This window comes from Acipenser ruthenus, chromosome 56 (genome assembly GCF_902713425.1).
Source record: "Acipenser ruthenus chromosome 56, fAciRut3.2 maternal haplotype, whole genome shotgun sequence".
NCBI classification, from domain to species: Eukaryota; Metazoa; Chordata; class Actinopteri; order Acipenseriformes; family Acipenseridae; genus Acipenser; species Acipenser ruthenus.
Window position 1 is genome coordinate 4,644,243 of NC_081244.1, and position 19,676 is coordinate 4,663,918.

General features: G+C 41.2%; 1 protein-coding gene across 7 annotated transcripts; it reads right to left on the reverse strand.

Annotated features, from left to right (window-relative positions):
- Window positions 1-1,194: 1,194 nt before the first annotated feature.
- LOC117404297 (uncharacterized) lies at window positions 1,195-19,232 on the reverse strand. 7 transcript variants are annotated; one of them, XM_059017347.1, is made up of 8 exons: window positions 13,659-15,428; window positions 8,100-8,359; window positions 6,995-7,057; window positions 6,580-6,701; window positions 4,869-5,013; window positions 4,397-4,489; window positions 2,318-2,427; window positions 1,195-1,498 (listed from the first exon to the last, which is right to left on the reverse strand). In XM_059017347.1, the coding sequence occupies exons 2-8, from the start codon at window positions 8,347-8,349 to the stop codon at window positions 1,415-1,417; spliced, it is 867 nt and encodes a 288-aa protein (XP_058873330.1). In that variant the 5' UTR covers window positions 8,350-8,359; window positions 13,659-15,428; the 3' UTR covers window positions 1,195-1,414. The 7 variants fall into 7 exon arrangements, with proteins under 7 accessions (XP_058873330.1, XP_058873329.1, XP_058873328.1 ...); XM_059017346.1 differs by lacking the exon at window positions 13,659-15,428 and adding an exon at window positions 13,251-13,333; XM_059017345.1 differs by lacking the exon at window positions 13,659-15,428 and adding an exon at window positions 11,118-11,299.
- Window positions 19,233-19,676: the final 444 nt, after the last annotated feature.

Here is a 19,676-nt window from a genome sequence, read left to right on the forward strand (position 1 = left end):
TCCCCTCACCACTCTCTGTGTGAAGAAGAGTCTCCTTCAACAACATGACTAGGTAGCCCATTCCATCCTCTCACCACTCTCTGTGTGAAGAGTCTCCTTCAACAACATGACTAAGTAACCCATTCCATCCCCTCACCACTCTCTGTGTGAAGAAGAGTCTCCCTCAACAACATGACTAGGTAACCCATTCCATCCCCTCACCACTCTCTGTGTGAAGAGTCTCCTTCAACAACATGACTAGGTAACCCATTCCATCCTCTCACCACTCTCTGTGTGAAGAAGTGTCTCCTTCAACAACATGACTAGGTAACCCATTCCATCCCCTCACCACTCTCTGTGTGAAGAAGTGTCTCCTTCAACAACATGACTAGGTAATCCATTCCATCCCCTCACCACTCTCTGTGTGAAGAAGTGTCTCCTTCAACAACATGACTAGGTAACCCATTCCATCCCCTCCCCACTCTCTGTGTGAAGAAGTGTCTCCTTCCCCGTCTTAAGTCTATCCACTTAATTTCCAGCTCTGTCCTCTGGTCCTGGTTCTGTGCAGCGCTAAAGTAATGATATGGGATAACTATGTCAACTCCTTTTAAGATTTTAGATGCTGCACAGATCAGGCAGTGCAGATGTAAGAGCCCGTACCTGTTTGTTTCAGTGCCTTGGTATCTGATCTTGGGAGCTCTCAGCAAGGTCAGAACTTGGATGAGAATCCTCTGTATAAAAGAGGGGGCTGCAGATTGTGGTGTTGGGAGTAAGTACATGTCATTCTGCTTTTTATAATATATTGTAGAGTGTCCCTTACTTCCTGTCATGCAGTTCAGGCCACTGAATCGAAGATGAGCCGCTCAAACTGTGCAGATGTATTTCTCTTAAAATAAGACATACCCTGCACACGATGCATTTACAAATCACACAAACTCGTTCTCGCAAACTTACCATCAAACATTTAAAAAGTGCTGCTATTTTTAAAAAAACTTTAGTAGTGTGTTGTATATTCTATACGCTGTAGAAAATACATCACCTATGGATGTCAGTGCACAGTGCAAACCGAATCTACTTCCGCACCTCACTTCCCCACAATCAGCTTTGAGGAGTCTTTTCAGAAGCTGGACTAGTTAGTAAGCTAAAACTATAGAGAATCATACAGAAGACACAATAGGATATTAAACAGGAAAAGATGCAATAGGACAATGATCCTTATAAGAGTCTAAAACAGTTTAATGAACAGCAAACCTTAATTTATCAAAACATTCTTTGTGAATTGGGTACGATATTCCAATGTTACAGCTGAAGGGCAAATCATTTTAAATTAATTTCACTTGTAACAGTATCTTAGTTCAATCCCAGGACTGAATGAACTGACTACATCAGGTTCGCTGTATAAGTGGATCGAAAGAGCTGTTCGCAAGATCAAAGTTCACAGCAAGTCAGCCAAGTCCTCGCGTCCCATAGCGATCATGTGATCAAACAGACCTCCCATGGTGGCTTCCCCGATTTTAATCTGAAAAAAATAATAAAAAGTCTCAGCTTGTGTGTATTTCAACACCATTTCTGATGGTTTGACATGGGTACAGCATTCGGATAGGGTCAGGTTGGAGTTTTATACAATTGTTTCTTATCTTGAAATTATAAAGATAGTTATTATGAAAGTGGAGGTCTATGTTACTGCACTGGAATGGTAGACAGGCCCTTTGAAAGTGCAGGTTGCTGTCAGTTTCATTTAATGTCTATAGGCTGAGCTGTACAGAGGTTTAAAAAGCCTGTATGATGTTGGGTTCATCACAGGATGCACCATTCTGTACTGAATTGGTATAAGACATGCCAGCATTCCTATTAGAGGAAGCTGTTGTAGAATTCTCAACGAACGGGTTTCCATGCATTTCCCCTCACGTCAAGACGTATGACTGTGGCAGGAACAAACAAACAGCACGAGGGCTAAAATAAACAAAACAACAAGGAATATATAGAACACAGATGTACACAGGAAAGGCTGAGCCACGCCTTCACTGGCCTATCTCCTTCCACACCCAAGAAAGGCTGTTCTCTCCATTATATAGCTGGAGCCTAATTAACCATCCATCATTTAAGGCTGCAGCCACATTCCCATATTCTAGCAGGGAAGATTTTAACCCCTTCCCAGCCAACACACACACAAACACACACTATTTACATTTAGAGATTTCGTCCTGCCACAATGGCCTTCGTAAATGTTGTCAATCGCTTCCTTTGCCTTTTCTCTATGTGGGAGGTGGTTTTGTCAGTGTACTGCCGTTCATGTTCAGCCTGACTCCCACACCCACCTGACAGTGTTGAGTATTACCTTCCAGGAGTCCAGCACCTTTTCTGCTGGGTTGCTGTAGTTTTGTCTCCAGAGGTCTCTGTAGGTGGCTGGGATGCCAAGCTTGTCTGCCAGCCAGCGCCAGTCATGTCCTGGGCAAAGACACAAGGGCAGGGTCAAAGGGGAAGCCAAAGGTCAAGGCATGCAATGTGGGGCACATGCTGTAGATGTGTGCAGTTCCTTATCTGTACACACAAAATACAGGGCTAGAATATATAGCAGACCCTGATATTGATGCGATCCAGCCCTCTGAAATGTCTTTATAATATACAGCACTAGACCCTGATATTGATGCGATCCAGCCCTCTGAAATGTTTTTATAATATACAGCACTAGACCCTGATATTGATGCGATCCAGCCCTCTGAAATGTCTTTATAATATATAGCACTAGACCCTGATATTGATGCGATCCAGCCCTCTGAAATGTCTTTATAATATATAGCACTAGACCCTGATATTGATGCGATCCAGCCCTCTGAAATGTCTTTATAATATATAGCACTAGACCCTGATATTGATGTGATCCAGCCCTCTGAAATGTCTTTATAATATACAGCACTAGACCCTGATATTGATGCGATCCAGCCCTCTGAAATGTCTTTATAATATATAGCACTAGACCCTGATATTGATGCGATCCAGCCCTCTGAAATGTCTTTATAATATATAGCACTAGACCCTGATATTGATGCGATCCAGCCCTCTGAAATGTCTTTATAATATATAGCACTAGACCCTGATATTGATGCGATCCAGCCCTCTGAAATGTCTTTATAATATATAGCACTAGACCCTGATATTGATGTGATCCAGCCCTCTGAAATGTCTTTATAATATACAGCACTAGACCCTGATATTGATGCGATCCAGCCCTCTGAAATGTCTTTATAATATATAGCACTAGACCCTGATATTGATGCGATCCAGCCCTCTGAAATGTCTTTATAATATATAGCACTAGACCCTGATATTGATGCGATCCAGCCCTCTGAAATGTCTTTATAATATATAGCACTAGACCCTGATATTGATGCGATCCAGCCCTCTGAAATGTCTTTATAATATACAGCACTAGACCCTGATATTGATGCGATCCAGCCCTCTGAAATGTCTTTATAATATATAGCACTAGACTCTGATATTGATGCGATCCAGCCCTCTGAAATGTCTTTATAATATATAGCACTAGACCCTGATATTGATGCGATCCAGCCCTCTGAAATGTCTTTATAATATACAGCACTAGACCCTGATATTGATGAGATCCAGCCCTCTGAAATGTCTTTATAATATACAGATCTAGACCCTGATATTGATGCGATCCAGCCCTCTGAAATGTCTTTATAATATATAGCACTAGACCCTGATATTGATGCGATCCAGCCCTCTGAAATGTCTTTATAATATATAGCACTAGACCCTGATATTGATGCGATCCAGCCCTCTGAAATGTCTTTATAATATATAGCACTAGAACCTGATATTAATGTGATCCAGCCCTCTGAAATGTCTTTATAATATATAGCACTAGACCCTGATATTGATGCGATCCAGCCCTCTGAAATGTCTTTATAATATACAGCACTAGACCCTGATATTGATGAGATCCAGCCCTCTGAAATGTCTTTATAATATACAGATCTAGACCCTGATATTGATGCGATCCAGCCCTCTGAAATGTCTTTATAATATACAGATCTAGACCCTGATATTGATGCGATCCAGCCCTCTGAAATGTCTTTATAATATACAGCACTAGACCCTGATATTGATGCGATCCAGCCCTCTGAAATGTCTTTATAATATACAGCACAAGACCCTGATATTGATGTGATCCAGCCCTCTGAAATGTCTTTATAATATACAGCACTAGACCCTGATATTGATGCGATCCAGCCCTCTGAAATGTCTTTATAATATACAGCACTAGACCCTGATATTGATGCGATCCAGCCCTCTGAAATGTCTTTATAATATACAGCACAAGACCCTGATATTGATGTGATCCAGCCAAAGCACCTCCATGACACATATCCACTTGCTACCAGCCTGTACTTACCGTCCTCTCGCTCCACACTGAGAGCCACAGTTAACGGGTGCCAGACTGAGAATTTCAAGTCCGTGATTTTCACCTCTTCTTTTTCCTTAGGACCTTCAAGCATAATAAATTAGATCTATCAATATCATAGTCCACAGTTCACAGTACATTTGAAAAAGCATGAGATACAGAATAGCAACCACAAATGATTAAGAGCAAGACTAGGGGTGTGGATTGTAGTGCCCATGTTTCCCCACTCAGACCCCTTACTGACTAAACACCCGGGTATCTCTGAATAGACTATCGTCTCTTTAAAAATAAGCTAAATATTTTAATGAGCAAGACGTCTCACAAGTAGAACAGTCCCCCGAAATGTTCTCCCTCCAAAACCATACATCTTCTCAACTAAGCGCTGCCCTTGAATAAAAGGATCACCTGTTTTAAGCAATTTGAAATAAACGCTGCAACGTCCATTTGAAAATGAACAAATTACCGAGTTTTGGGAGCAGTGCCTTCTGGGAATGCATGACGTCAACCACATCCTGTCGGCTCACTCTTTTCAGAGCTTCACAGAGCCGACGAAGGTTAGAACAGCGCCCCCTGGAGTCCAGGAACTGACGCACACTCACACTGCGACTCTGTCAACAACCAGTGGAAAGAAAATTCAATGTTGAAGAGTAAAAAAAAAATTGCTTTCAGCAGTGTAGTGACCTACAGAGCAGGAAGTGGTTGGGTACCACAAAACATCAGTAACTTTAATCCATGCTGCAGTAATAGCATAGAACATTTACCTAATATTTCTTTTTATCATTTTTTTAATATATAAATTTAGAATGTCCAATTATTTTCCCCTCATCACAGCATTCCCCCGCACTAGGGCAGCAGTGTGGAGTAGTGGTTAGGGCTCTGGACTCCTGACCGGAGGGTTGTGGTTTCAATCCCCAGTGGGGGACACTGCTGTTGTACCCTTGAGCAAGGTACTTTACCTAGATTGCTCCAGTAAAAACCCAACTGTATACATGGGTAATTGTATGTAAAATAATGTGATATCTGTATAATGTATGTGAAATAATGTATAATGTGAAATAATGTAAAAATGTGATATCTTGTAACAGTTGTAAGTCACCCTGGATAAGGGTGTCTGCTAAGAAATAAATAAATAAATAAATAAACAGCTGCTCAGGAGAGCTGAAGGTTCAGCGAGCGTCCTCTGATCCCACGACTGAGCCAGCTTCCTCTTCCACACCCAGGAACTCGAGAGCGGATGTCAGCGAGCTACCGCCCCCTGGAGGACAAGCCCTGCAGGCGTCCGCTCTGAGCTCGCTGGGCGTCTGGCCAGCAGGGTTCGCTGCAGCACGATGAGGAGAAACAGTCCCTGCCGGTTTTGCCTCCCTAACACATGGGTTAAATCCCTCTAACTTCAGAAATGCAGCTTTTAGGAGTTTCAGAATTAACGTCTACGACTGAAAAAGGTAAATTGTTAGTAAGCCTGGTAAACAGTGATCTAAACAGACACGACAGAAGACAATTATACAAAACACACGACAGGATCTTAAACAGAAAAGAAATGCTAATGATATAAATACATGTCTTATAGTTGCTGTTTTGGTGTGACTTGCAACAGGAAGATGCAGCTTTTGTATAATTTATAGTTACACAAAAGTATGTGCTACACATGGCAGGTATCACAGCCATTTAATTCCTATAGTGTCCTTCATAAACAAGCATCAGAGGGCTCTTTACAAAATAAAAAACAGCTCTAAAATGCTCATTAGCAGAAGTTAGCAGAAGTTAACAAACGTACATTATAGAGAATTAACTCAAAAACAATAATAAAGTTTCACACAGAAATCAAACGCGGTCGATTGTTTCGCATGCAAAGTTCTGCTGGCAAGCTTGTTACCCCGAATAACCTGAGCTTCAAAGCCAGTTGGATGAGAACTCATTTTTTGCGTCTCGCTCATGAACTGATACTGTAAGCAGCTGCACTTGGGAATTTGCGAATGAATGAATGAATGAATGAATGAATACGAGTGAGGAGATTCAAAATCGAAATCATGCTTCACTGCAGCATTGTGAATCTATTGAGTGAATCAATGTCTCAGCGTTACATTGGGACAGAATGGGTTTCAGCCCAGCTGTGTCTAATATACCACAGGCCTGTCTAATTGTGTCCATCCCATAGTAATTCTGCAGAGTCCTACGTTTTCTGGTGTCGCCTCTTCACACTCTCCCGTCTCCTTCTGTAGAGCCTGTATTTGATTTGTCGTGAAGTCTGGCAGCGTCTCAAATCTCTGAAGTGTGACGTGTGTCCACAAGGTAACATCTAAGAGCCAGGTACAAGATATATAGACTTGAACACAGAACGATCGTTTATGGTCTACAGCCTGTCAGGGCTTATGATTTACTGGGATTTAACTATGCATAATAACACTGTAATTCTGTGAAATACTAAGTAACTACGATCTACATACACCGTAATTAGAGACACTTAATGTAAAGTATTACCTAAAATTCTTACCCCAAGAAAGCCCTATAATAATAATAATAATAATAACAATAATAATAATAATAATAATAATAATAATAATAATAATAATAATAATAATAATAATGTACCTTCTTGATCATCTATGATTAGTCTTTCAATTTCCAAGTTTGGTTCATCAGACTTTAAACAATCTGAAAAATAGAAATACAAAATGAATGAGACAATAAACTCTGAAGCTATCGGTCTATACTGCAGCAAATATAAAGGCCAAAATGAAGTCAACTGCCAGCTGAAAATACACCCTTAATAATAATAATAATAATAATAATAATAATAATAATAATAATAATGGGCCATTCAGCCAATCAATGCTTACATAGACCAAGTCATGTCTTATAGGATCTAGCTTGGTAACCCATTCCATCCCCTCACCACTCTCTGTGTGAAGAAGTGTCTCCTTCAACAACATGACTAGGTAACCCATTCCATCCCCTCACCACTCTCTGTGTGAAGAAGTGTCTCCTTCAACAACATGACTAGGTAACCCATTCCATCCCCTCACCACTCTCTGTGTGAAGAAGAGTCTCCTTCAGCAACATGACTAGGTAACCCATTCCATCCCCTCCCCACTCTCTGTGTGAAGAAGAGTCTCCTTCAACAACATGACTAGGTAACCCATTCCATCCCCTCACCACTCTCTGTGTGAAGAAGTGTCTCCTTCAACAACATGACTAGGTAACCCATTCCATCCCCTCACCACTCTCTGTGTGAAGAAGAGTCTCCTTCAACAACATGACTAGGTAACCCATTCCATCCCCTCACCACTCTCTGTGTGAAGAAGTGTCTCCTTCAGCAACATGACTAGGTAACCCATTCCATCCCCTCACCACTCTCTGTGTGAAGAAGAGTCTCCTTCCCTCTGTCCTAAGTCTATCTCCACTTCATTTCCAACTGTGTCCTCTGGTCCTGGTTTCTGTGTATGGGTTGGGGTTATCTTTTTCAAATCTTTTTTTCAAAAGATTTTAAAGACTTCAATCAACTCATTCCTTGAAGCCCTGCTGAGATTAGTCTGGTTGCTCTCCAATGGACTCTCTCCAGGGCCACACTGTCATTTTTGTATTGCAGGAGAAAGATCTGAACGCAATATTCACCCGTGCATTATACAACCTCATCACAACCTCCTTTGATTTGTACTCATTTGTACACATTTGGCTGTATATTGAAATACTTTACCTGGATTCCATTCTCTGCTCATTTCCTGAGCCACATCCCGTACATTAATGGACTCCAAGATCTGTATAGCTTTCGGCACCGCTTCCTCCACGAACACCTGCATCATTTTATCTACTGTGTCACTCACGTCTGCGTCTTCCAATGCATTCCAAGGAATGCCCTTTTCCTCACGGAGTTTCACACGGAATCTCTTAAAATTCTCCTTTCCCAGGTTGTCCAGGTTTTTCCTCAGAAGATCTCCAGTATTCATTGTTTGTTATCTGGAATGACAGAGCAAAGCAGCACCACTAATTATTCATACAGTTCCTCAGACTTAAGAACATAAAAATGAGAGGAGGCCATTCAGCCCATCAGTGCTCATCTGGTTCCCAGTTGATCTCAGAACTTTGTCAAGTTGGGTCTGAAAGGATCCCAGTTATTCAGCATCAGCAACATGACTAGGTAACCCATTCCATCCCCTCACCACTCTCTGTGTGAAGAAGTGTCTCCTTCAACAACATGACTAGGTAACCCATTCCATCCCCTCACCACTGTCTGTGTGAAGAAGTGTCTCCTTCAACAACATGACTAGGTAACTCATTCCATCCCCTCACCACTCTCTGTGTGAAGAAGAGTCTCCTTCAGCAACATGACTAGGGAACCCATTCCATCCCCTCCCCACTCTCCGTGTGAAGAAGTGTCTCCTTCAGCAACATGACTAGGTAACCCATTCCATCCCCTCACCACTCTCTGTGTGAAGAAGTGTCTCCTTCAACAACATGACTAGGTAACCCATTCCATCCCCTCACCACTCTCTGTGTGAAGAAGTGTCTCCTTCAGCAACATGACTAGGTAACCCATTCCATCCCCTCACCACTCTCTGTGTGAAGAAGAGTCTCCTTCAGCAACATGACTAGGTAACCCATTCCATCCCCTCACCACTCTCTGTGTGAAGAAGAGTCTCCTTCAACAACATGACTAGGTAACCCATTCCATCCCCTCCCCACTCTCTGTGTGAAGAAGAGTCTCCTTCAACAACATGACTAGGTAACCCATTCCATCCCCTCACCACTCTCTGTGTGAAGAAGAGTCTCCTTCAACAACATGACTAGGGAACCCATTCCATCCCCTCACCACTCTCTGTGTGAAGAAGTGTCTCCTTCAGCAACATGACTAGGTAACCCATTCCATCCCCTCACCACTCTCTGTGTGAAGAAGTGTCTCCTTCAACAACATGACTAGGTAACCCATTCCATCCCCTCACCACTCTCTGTGTGAAGAAGTTTCTCCTTCAACAACATCCCCTCATCCCTGCACTTAAAGTATTGGCTTGGTTAACAGTCAACTCCTTTTAAGATTTGAACGACCTAAATGAAGTCACCCTAACTCAGTTATAACTTGTATTTAATTAAAAATAATGAATAAACAAACAAACAAATAAATAATGGTGCGTTTATAGCATTTAAACTTTTAAAGTTTAGTTTTTCGATTATAATCTGGTCTTTTCGTGCAAACGCAGTGCTGAGGGGAGCTTGGATAATGCAGACTTAACCAGTGTGTTATTGATAAAGTTCGATATTCATCCACAAAGCTGTTCTTTAACCCCAGTCTAAACACGTAGGCCTATAGGCTAGTCATACGAGCTGTGTTCCGGCAAAACATAATTCAGTGACGTATACTTTTTTTTTTTTTTTGTAAATGCAGTTATTGTTTCATAAATACATTCTAAGTGACAAAAAGCATACAGTGGAGAAGTGTGTAGGGTTATTACGAACAGAAAATGAAAGTGAAATTATCCTCAGACAAAGTACGAGAATTTCTCAATTCAAAAGTCGGGCAATAAAGATTGCAAATTAACACGTAGGCTTTTAACTGTGCAGGTTTCATTTTATACATATATATATATATATATATATATATATATATATATATATATATATATATATATATAATCTTAATGGCCTACGTGTATTTATATATATGTGTGTGTGTGTGTGTCTGTTGTGCATTTTTTAACTGTGTAGGTTTCGTTTTATACCGGTAGCAAAATAAGGAAATGCAGAAACGTTATTTTATACAGTGAGATTCGCCGTTTGCTGGTTAAAGAAACAATTGTGTCTAAGTTAAATAGGGCTGCATTAAAATACTGCATTATAATTAATTCATTGCTTAATTAAATATGTTAAATAATAGAAAACAATGGGTAGTCTTTAAACTTCTTAAATATAACCAAACAGCTGTTATTTCTCTGTTGTGAAATATTTATTAATCTTTAAAAAAAAAAAAAAGTACGACATTTTCCAATTAACATGTAACTTCGATGGCGTTTTTGGCGCTTTTTAAAAATTGCATTTGTTTTTTAAAAACATCATAATGAATTAAGTATAACAGTTGAAGTTGGTTTTACAAATAAAGTATTTCAATAATTAAATAAAAGAACTAACCATGTATTTTCACAGCGTCTCTTTTCTTTGTATCTTGTGTTTTCCGGTTACAGCCGAGTGACAAACTAATTCCTGAATGCAACTTAAGTGTCTCAACCACAAACTTCCAACCGCAGCACCTATACGCGTTTGCCGGTAGTCAGTCCTAGCAATAAAACATGATGTATTATAGGCAATAAAAAAATATATTGCACCACATTACACGCAACAATATACAACACACAAACATATAGAAGTGTGTGTATTTCAAAAAGCGTTTTTTTTTAAAAAAAATGGCGTATTTTAAAAAGATAAGAGTTATTAAAGAATGGAGTAAAGGCTTTGTCCCACAGTGCATGGAGACAGGTGACTTTTCTGAATTTCAGGAGCTTGTATACACGATTTCTTTGACCCGTCTATCTAACGTTCTTTTTGCTGGATAGTTTTAAGTGATTTTATAACGTTGTGGATTCCCCGGACAAGCTTAAAGACATCAATGTATTATTATTATTATTATTATTATTAATAATAATAATAATAATAATAATAATAATAATAATAATAATAATGTTAGTATTAGTCGCATTAGCAATGTAAAAGTTGTTCTGAGTCATACCTCTCTGCAGAAGTAGCCAATGCATCCTTAGTTACGAGTTACGAATGTCACGAATGCGGAAGTGAATTACATTTTTTTTTTTTTTTTTAACGATTAATTTTTGTCTCTCAGCGTTTCTGAATTCAGTTTCACATTTCACATGCTGTCACTTCACATAACAGCCTAATTTAACCATGCTGGATCAAAGAAAACAAGAAAGCGAGGGATTAATACAAATCCTGTGAGCCGACCTTTAAAAACCTCAAAGAACTGTTTTATTATTATTGTTTAGCCAATCGGGTTAACACGCGAGTTTAACCTGTTTGATTACTTTGGCATAGACTGACAAGTCACGGTAGATAGGTGTCTGTGTCTATCATAATTGTTCTGAATTTAAGGCGGCCTCTTTTCAAAGAATATATATATTTAAAAAAAAACATTCCATCCCCTCACCACTCTCTGTGTGAAGAAGTGTCTCCTTCAACAACATGACTAGGAAACCCATTCCATCCCCTCCCCACTCTCTGTGTGAAGAAGTGTCTCCTTCAACAACATGACTAGGTAACCCATTCCATCCCCTCACCACTCTCTGTGTGAAGAAGAGTCTCCTTCAACAACATGACTAGGTAACCCATTCCATCCCCTCACCACTCTCTGTGTGAAGAAGTGTCTCCTTCAACAACATGACTAGGAAACCCATTCCATCCCCTCACCACTCTCTGTGTGAAGAAGAGTCTCCTTCAACAACATGACTAGGTAACCCATTCCATCCCCTCACCACTCTCTGTGTGAAGAAGTCTCCTTCAGCAACATGACTAGGTAACCCATTCCATCCCCTCACCACTCTCTGTGTGAAGAAAAGTCTCCTTCAACAACATGACTAGGTAACCCATTCCATCCCCTCACCACTCTCTGTGTGAAGAAGAGTCTCCTTCAACAACATGACTAGGTAACCCATTCCATCCCCTCACCACTCTCTGTGTGAAGAAGTGTCTCCTTCAACAACATGACTAGGTAACCCATTCCATCCTCTCACCACTCTCTGTGTGAAGAAGTGTCTCCTTCAACAACATGACTAGGTAACCCATTCCATCCCCTCACCACTCTCTGTGTGAAGAAGTGTCTCCTTCAACAACATGACTAGGTAACCCATTCCATCCCCTCACCACTCTCTGTGTGAAGAAGAGACTCCTTCAGCAACATGACTAGGTAACCCATTCCATCCCCTCACCACTCTCTGTGTGAAGAAGAGTCTCCTTCAGCAACATGACTAGGTAACCCATTCCATCCCCTCACCACTCTCTGTGTGAAGAAGAGTCTCCTTCAACAACATGACTAGGTAACCCATTCCATCCCCTCACCACTCTCTGTGTGTGAAGAAGAGTCTCCTTCAACAACATGACTAGGTAACCCATTCCATCCCCTCACCACTCTCTGTGTGAAGAAGTGTCTCCTTCAACAACATGACTAGGTAACCCATTCCATCCCCTCACCACTCTCTGTGTGAAGAAGTGTCTCCTCCAGCAACATGATTAGGTAACCCTCTCTGTGCGGTGAACCATGGATTGCCCTGCCGACCTAAGCCCTCCCTACCCTGGGTGGCACTCTGCCAATTGTGCGCCGCCCCCTAGGAACCCCCGGTTTAGTCTAGTGAATCAATTCAACAGATTTGTTCGTTTGATTCACTCTGATTCACTAACGTGAAATAAATACATCTTGCTGAACTACTTGGTTATGAAAATTTGTTTGAACAAAAAAATCTGGCAGCAAGGGTCATTTAAGTTAAGACTGGACCATAAAAAATATATGTTCTAGCTAGACACATCATAATGTACGTGAACTGTATGCAGGCCAATATACTCAAATATACTACTTAACACAAAACACATTACCGACAAGCTGTGAAAATGTGATATAGTAAACAGTACCACTATGAAATGTGCCTTTTTATGCCTTCTGTCAGGACACTTGGTATTTCCTGCACATTTGACAGCAATGCTCATTAAGTTTTCTAATTCTGCAACTTTTCCACGGTCCCTGTTGATGCCGAATCCAGCGTAAGAAAATGGCTACTTCTGCATTTCTTTCTTTAGACTACTAGCCAATCAAACTCCTTTGCTCAGTCACATGGTGCACCCTCTGTTGTGTACCCACCAGTTAGTTTCTTCCAAAGGTAATTCTGCACTTCCCACGGTTTCTTAAAGTTAAAAAAGTCCTTTCCTTTCGTTGAGAATCCATAGCTTCTTTAAATTTCCAGTAAACTCAAAAAGCTGTTCCTTTGTGCGGAGTATCATAGTGACGTTGTATGGCATTGTGACAAACTGTGCTGCGCTTCCTACATGCAGGCCCGTCTTCACTTGTCTTTTTTTGTGTAAAAGAACAGCACTCCAACAAGCACAGGTAGGTTTTTTAAACAGGGCAGGCCTGTATGTTTATTTTAAACAGAAAACAAAACGAACGAGACAAAAACCAACTACACATTTCAGTTCTAAACTAATAAACTGAATGGTAAGCTGTTTACTAGTGTCAAACATATATTTTCTCAAAGTATATACACTGTACCTTTCCTTCAGCTCCCTGGTAGTCTCTCCCTAATGAAGCTCTGGGCGTTCCTTTTATACGATGTGGCTGCTTCCAATAATCAAGTGTTTTTGGCAAATGTCAGTACTATTTACAGGCTCTTGCTCTGCCACAGGTATCATTTTTCATAACTGTTGTACTGCAAATCAGACATGATGCCTTTACAGAAAAAATTATTCAGTGAAAAAAATAATCAACTGGGTAACGATTTTGGAATCTTCTGTGTTCCGCCTCCACCTTTCGCTTCCGTGACATCTGATCCTGTGTGCTATTTGATTGGCTATTTCAGTACCTATGTGAGCTGTGATTGGCTTAATGGCGATGTCACTTATACAATGCAGACTGCACATGTTGAATATGAGTGTTATATTAAAGAGGTGGGTTGTTTAAAAAAATTACAAAACGATATAGTACAATGTAATTTTAGGCACTAATGGGCTGGCCGTATGCATTAAAGGAGAAAGAAAAATATATTTTTTACATCAGACAAGGAATACATAGTAAAAGTAAAAGGTAAACACTTCAGTTTCACTTTACATTGCCTCTGCCTGTCCCCTGCTGAGTGCTGTGTCTGTTGATCGCTCATTTTCGGTCAATGTAAGCCACCTCCACTTTCACAATAAGCTACTGACCAAAAGATTCGCCTGGACTGCTGAGGCTTTTGATATCGCGGTAAGTCTCTGACATTATCGTGCATATTAAATTATCATTCACAATACATGTAGTGTGCCCCAATCTTTTCTTTGTTCCAGGCTAAACATGACTAGGTAACCCATTCCATCCCCTCCCCACTCTCTGTGTGAAGAAGAGTCTCCTTCAGCAACATGACTAGGTAACCCATTCCATCCCCTCCCCACTCTCTGTGTGAAGAAGAGTCTCCTTCAGCAACATGACTAGGTAACCCATTCTATCCCCTCACCACTCTCTGTGTGAAGAAGTGTCTCCTTCAACAACATGACTAGGTAACCCATTCCATCCCCTCACCACTCTCTGTGTGAAGAAGAGTCTCCTTCAACAACATGACTAGGTAACCCATTCCATCCCCTCACTACTCTCTGTGTGAAGAAGAGTCTCCTTCAACAACATGACTAGGTAACCCATTCCATCCCCTCACCACTCTCTATGTGAAGAAGAGTCTCCTTCAGCAACATGACTAGGTAACCCATTCCATCCCCTCACTACTCTCTGTGTGAAGAAGTGACTCCTTCAACAACATGTCATAAATCTAGTTCCAAAATGGTTCTGGTTCTCTGTTTGACTTTCTTGATCCGTTTTAGGATTTGATCAAGTTGCCACCAACACTTCTATTTTCTTAATTAAACAGATGAATGCATATGGTCTGGGGTTAGTCTGAGAAGATTGCTCTTCCCAAAGGCCACAATGTTTTTTTTGTATTGAGAAGAGCAATACTGATCACCGTATTCTGTGTGGTCTCTCCAAGACATTACCGGTGTACAGACACCTCATCACGACCTATAAGCATGCCGAGAACTACATTAAAATAAAACAAACCGGAAATTAAATAACAGGGAAAAAAGGAACATTGTTAATGAACACGACAAAGTCGTGTTGTCTGATCCCCTTGAAATCTTGTCTTATTTCCATATTTCACTTGGACTGAGTTGAAACCAGTTTGAAATCAGTCCAGTTAGTTTCCATTGGCAGCTGACAGACCAGTTTGAATTGGGACTGTGTTTGAGAAGATGGTTAAACCACGCCTCTACCTGGAAACTGAAGTAACCAGCTGGCACAACCAGTTTACAAAATGTCTGCCAAGTCCTCTCTCTCCATGCTTATCATGTGATTAAACAGAGTTCCAACAGTCGCTTCTCCGATTTTATTCTAGACAAAAAAAAAAAGAAAGAAAAATATAGTTTTGCACGGGAAATGTTTAGAAATTCAATATATATATACCATTTTATTTTTACAAAGTTGCAAAGCAACAAATATGCGAACATGTTATTTTGATTAAATTAATAGACAAGTTTGAAGCAAGCTTATATATATATATATATATATATATATATATATATATATATATATATATATATATGAACATAATAGTACTACAGCATTTCATGTTAGATTTTAAAATGTCACATTTTTCAGTGTTTTTCATTTTTCATTAAATATATGGAAAACTACACAGCGGTATGTAATTCAATATGTTAACATAACATTATTCAGCAGGTTTCATTGGACACCATGAAGCATAATGAATCAATTGTATAAGGTGATACAAAACTTTTGGCCAGTGCTCTTAACAACAGTTGTCGCTCCTGCTCCTCAGATTAGTCACCTCGCTGCTGGCATTGTACAAATCTGAATGTTAAAACATGGCAAAAGTGGACATGTGTCTACCAACACTAAGAACAAGACAAGAAACCCTGATCCACAGCAGACGAGAACTTGAAGCACACATGAAAGCTTCTGACTAAATGGGAAGAACTGTTTTAGCTTTTAAGTTTAATTACTCAATTTCTGAATGTTTTACTAGGCCATAGACAAGGCAACAACTTTATTACACAAATGAGATCATAAACAGCCTAGTAATGACTGACTTACGGTATGTGAAATCTTGCGGAAAATGCAAAGTGTGACACGCAGTCTCTTCACAATACCTTTTTAAAATGCGGGATAATAAATGGCACAGTATAGTTTGCAGTGTGTTGAGTATTACCTTCCAGGAGTCCAGCACCTTTTCTGCTGGGTTGCTGCAGTTCTGTCTCCAGAGGTCTCTGTAGGTGGCTGGGATGCCAAGCTTGTCTGCTAGCCAGCGCCAGTCATGTCCTGGGCAAAGACAGAAGGGCAGGGTCAAAGGGGAAGGTCAAAGCATGCAATGTGGGGCACATGCTGTAGATGTGTGCAGTTCCTTATCTGTACACACAAAATACAGGGCTAGAATATATAGCAGACCCTGATGTTGATGTGATCCAGCCCTCTGAAATGTCTTTATACTATATAGCACTAGATCCTGATATTGATGCGATCCAGCCCTCTGAAATGTCTTTATACTATATAGCACTAGACCCTGATATTGATGCGATCCAGCCCTCTGAAATGTCTTTATAATATATAGCACTAGACCTTGATATTGATGCGATCCAGCCCTCTGAAATGTCTTTATAATATACAGCACTAGACCCTGATATTGATGCGATCCAGCCCTCTGAAATGTCTTTATAATATACAGCACTAGACCCTGATATTGATGCGATCCAGCCCTCTGAAATGTCTTTATAATATATAGCACTAGACCCTGATATTGATGCGATCCAGCCCTCTGAAATGTCATTAGCCCTTTGACAATTATTTTAATTAGATAGTTTTGTATCTTACAGAGATGAAGTCACACTAGAATCAGCTATAAGACATAAGATACAAGGTGACCACAATAATCATGCTTACCTTAAATCACGTTGTAACTCCCACTGAACGCAACTTTTTTTTTCTGTGTTTTAAATACGAATCCCTGCCACTGTTCTCTCCTACAAGTGGTGACTGAGTTCAAGTCATTTTAATGACATGGCACTCAGCACCTTTCTGCATCTCTTTCTGGATAAACTGGCTGTCTACAGTAAGCGAGAGGAACATCTCGGTGGCTCTTTTTCAGTAATACCACAGCGATTCTTCCAATCCGGTTATAAAGCCTTTGAACCTGTACTGTACGGAGGTGTACTGTACTGCTCCCAGTCTGCACTCACCGTCCGCTCGCTTCACACTGAGAGCCACGGTGAACTGGTGCCAGATCAAGAAGGGCAGGTCTTTGACGAACACGTCTGGGTTTAGCTTCGGACCTGCAACAGGAAGACAAACCATGTCAAGAAGATGAAGATGAAGAAAATAAGTGGGAGTTTTTGTAAGTGAGACATGGGGGGGGTGAGAAGGTTCAGAAAAAAATAAAATAAAAAATGATATACATTATATATGCAGTGCTAAGTTTGGACTATCTGGGTTATCTTACCTTGCAGACTCCTGCTGGACTTTGCAGAGCAACCAGTCGGTGAATCTAAAACAGGGGAAGACCCCTCCTGCTCCAGTGGGCATCTCTCCTTTCCCAGCATCCCCTGCGGTGAGCGGCTGCCGTTTCCCAGCATCCCCTGCGGTGAGCGGCTGCCGTTTCCCAGCATCCCCTGCGGTGAGCAGCTCTCCTTTCCCAGCATCCCCTGCGGTGAGCAGCTCTCCTTTCCCAGCATCCCCTGCGGTGAGCAGCTCTCCTTTCCCAGCATCCCCTGCGGTGAGCAGCTCTCCTTTCCCAGCATCCCCTGCGGTGAGCGGCTGTCATTTCCCAGCATCCCCTGCGGTGAGCGGCTGTCATTTCCCAGCATCCCCTGCGGTGAGCGGCTGTCGCTTCCCAGCACCCCCTGTGCTGAGCGGCTGGGGGTCAGAGCAGTGGGCGTGTTCTGTGCCGAACCCGGTCTGAAATGGTTTTCGTCGCTCTCCTCCGGTTCGTTCATGGGCTGGGTACCAAGGAGGCAGCTCCCAGACTCTGATACTGGAGGGTGGGCGCTGATGAACAAACCATCGCCTGATGTGTCTCCGATGTTCAGTCGCTGGAAATCCTGGACGCAATCGCTGCTGAGTCCACTGAGAAATACTGGGAAGAGTGACGTTAAAGTTGTAACATTTTCCAGCCTCTCAGTAACCCTGAATTGTGTTATTTAAACCAATGTTTGGGGTATATCACTGTCAAAACAGTATGGTACAAAGTTTGGAAACAACAAAAGACTAGGGGTGAACAGAATGGTCCCCTAGGACTTGCTCATTAAATATCTTGGTATCCCTGAACAGGGTCATTGTCTCCTCTTTAAAAATATGCTGAGGATTTCAATGAGCAATCTGTCTCACAAATTCAGTGGATTGTTGTTTTTATAAACACAGGAAGTTAATGGTAACGGGATGTCAGGCACAGTTTTTTCATAAATATGGGCCTTGTGAGAAAGGTATTTTAAACAAGCATGTATTATTCCTGTAACCACTGATTGCGTACAGACGTTTCGGCTGTGTCTTTGAGTATCTCTACATAGAACATGTAAATTAATCACGTTACAGAACGGTATGTTTACATTTTGAGGAAGTGTTGAAAGAAAGAAAGAAAGAAAGAAAGAAATACCTGTCTCTCGCAGAACGGCGGCTCTGTCTTCGTACTCCGAGCAGAGCCGGGTTAGGTGTCCCAGCTCCAGCGTATCAAACTGGGCTTTAAGAGGCTCTATGTTGGTGAGGGAAACGTGGTCACCTTCCAACAGCATCACCAGGAACTGGCTGATATCTGTCGCCGATTCGAGTTTCTGTTTAGGGACTATCCCGGCCCACAGCGTCTTGAACCATTGAAAACAGTTTTGGTCCCCTAAGTTTCGGGATATTTGCACGACCAGCTTGTTAAATTCCATCCTCAGTCGCCTTAGATGTTCGGGACTCGCTGTATCCATATTTTACTCTACAATAAAATGCCAAATTCAGCCAAACTCGGTAAATCAGGTGGCGACAGAAGAAGGCAGTAAGGTCTATTTGTAAGCGCAATGAAAGAGAAACGAAAGTGAAAGTCCTGTAATAAGGAAGTCATTATAGCGATACGTGATGTAACGTGAACCACCCCCCACGCACACCCCGAAAGACAGTGAGCTTAGTCGTTGGAAAGTCCAAAAAGCTGAAGTCGAAATGCCCCATTCAAAGCCAGCGTGTCGACTTGAAGGATTGACCGTCCCACAGATCGAAAAAGCCCACTGTATAAACTGCCATTATCATAATAAAAACACGAAAACGATTCACCGTTTTACCTCCAGATTGGTATTGAATTGAAGTTATTGGTAAGACGGCTCTATTCGCCACTATTCAGTAGACTGTATTACCTATCTGTTTTATAAATTCAGTTTCAAGTTTACAGCATGATGGTCACACAATTTTAACAATTTTCAAACAGGAGAACAGAAGACAATTTACAAACTACCAGTTCCTATAGTAGCTGATTGATGTCAAAACTTTGTCAAGTCGGGTCTTAAC

Excerpts from the sequence above, each read along its gene's own strand:
- LOC117404297 (XM_059017342.1), bottom strand. The coding sequence starts at position 19,105 with ATGGATACAGCGAGTCCCGAACATCTAAGGCGACTGAGGATGGAATTT. Across the intron at positions 18,274-18,789 it reads CGCCGTTCTGCGAGAGACAG|TATTTCTCAGTGGACTCAGC; the intron begins GTATTTCTTTCT and ends CACTCTTCCCAG. Across the intron at positions 2,428-17,380 it reads CAGTGTGAAGCGAGCGGACG|GACATGACTGGCGCTGGCTG; the intron begins GTGAGTGCAGAC and ends GTCTTTGCCCAG.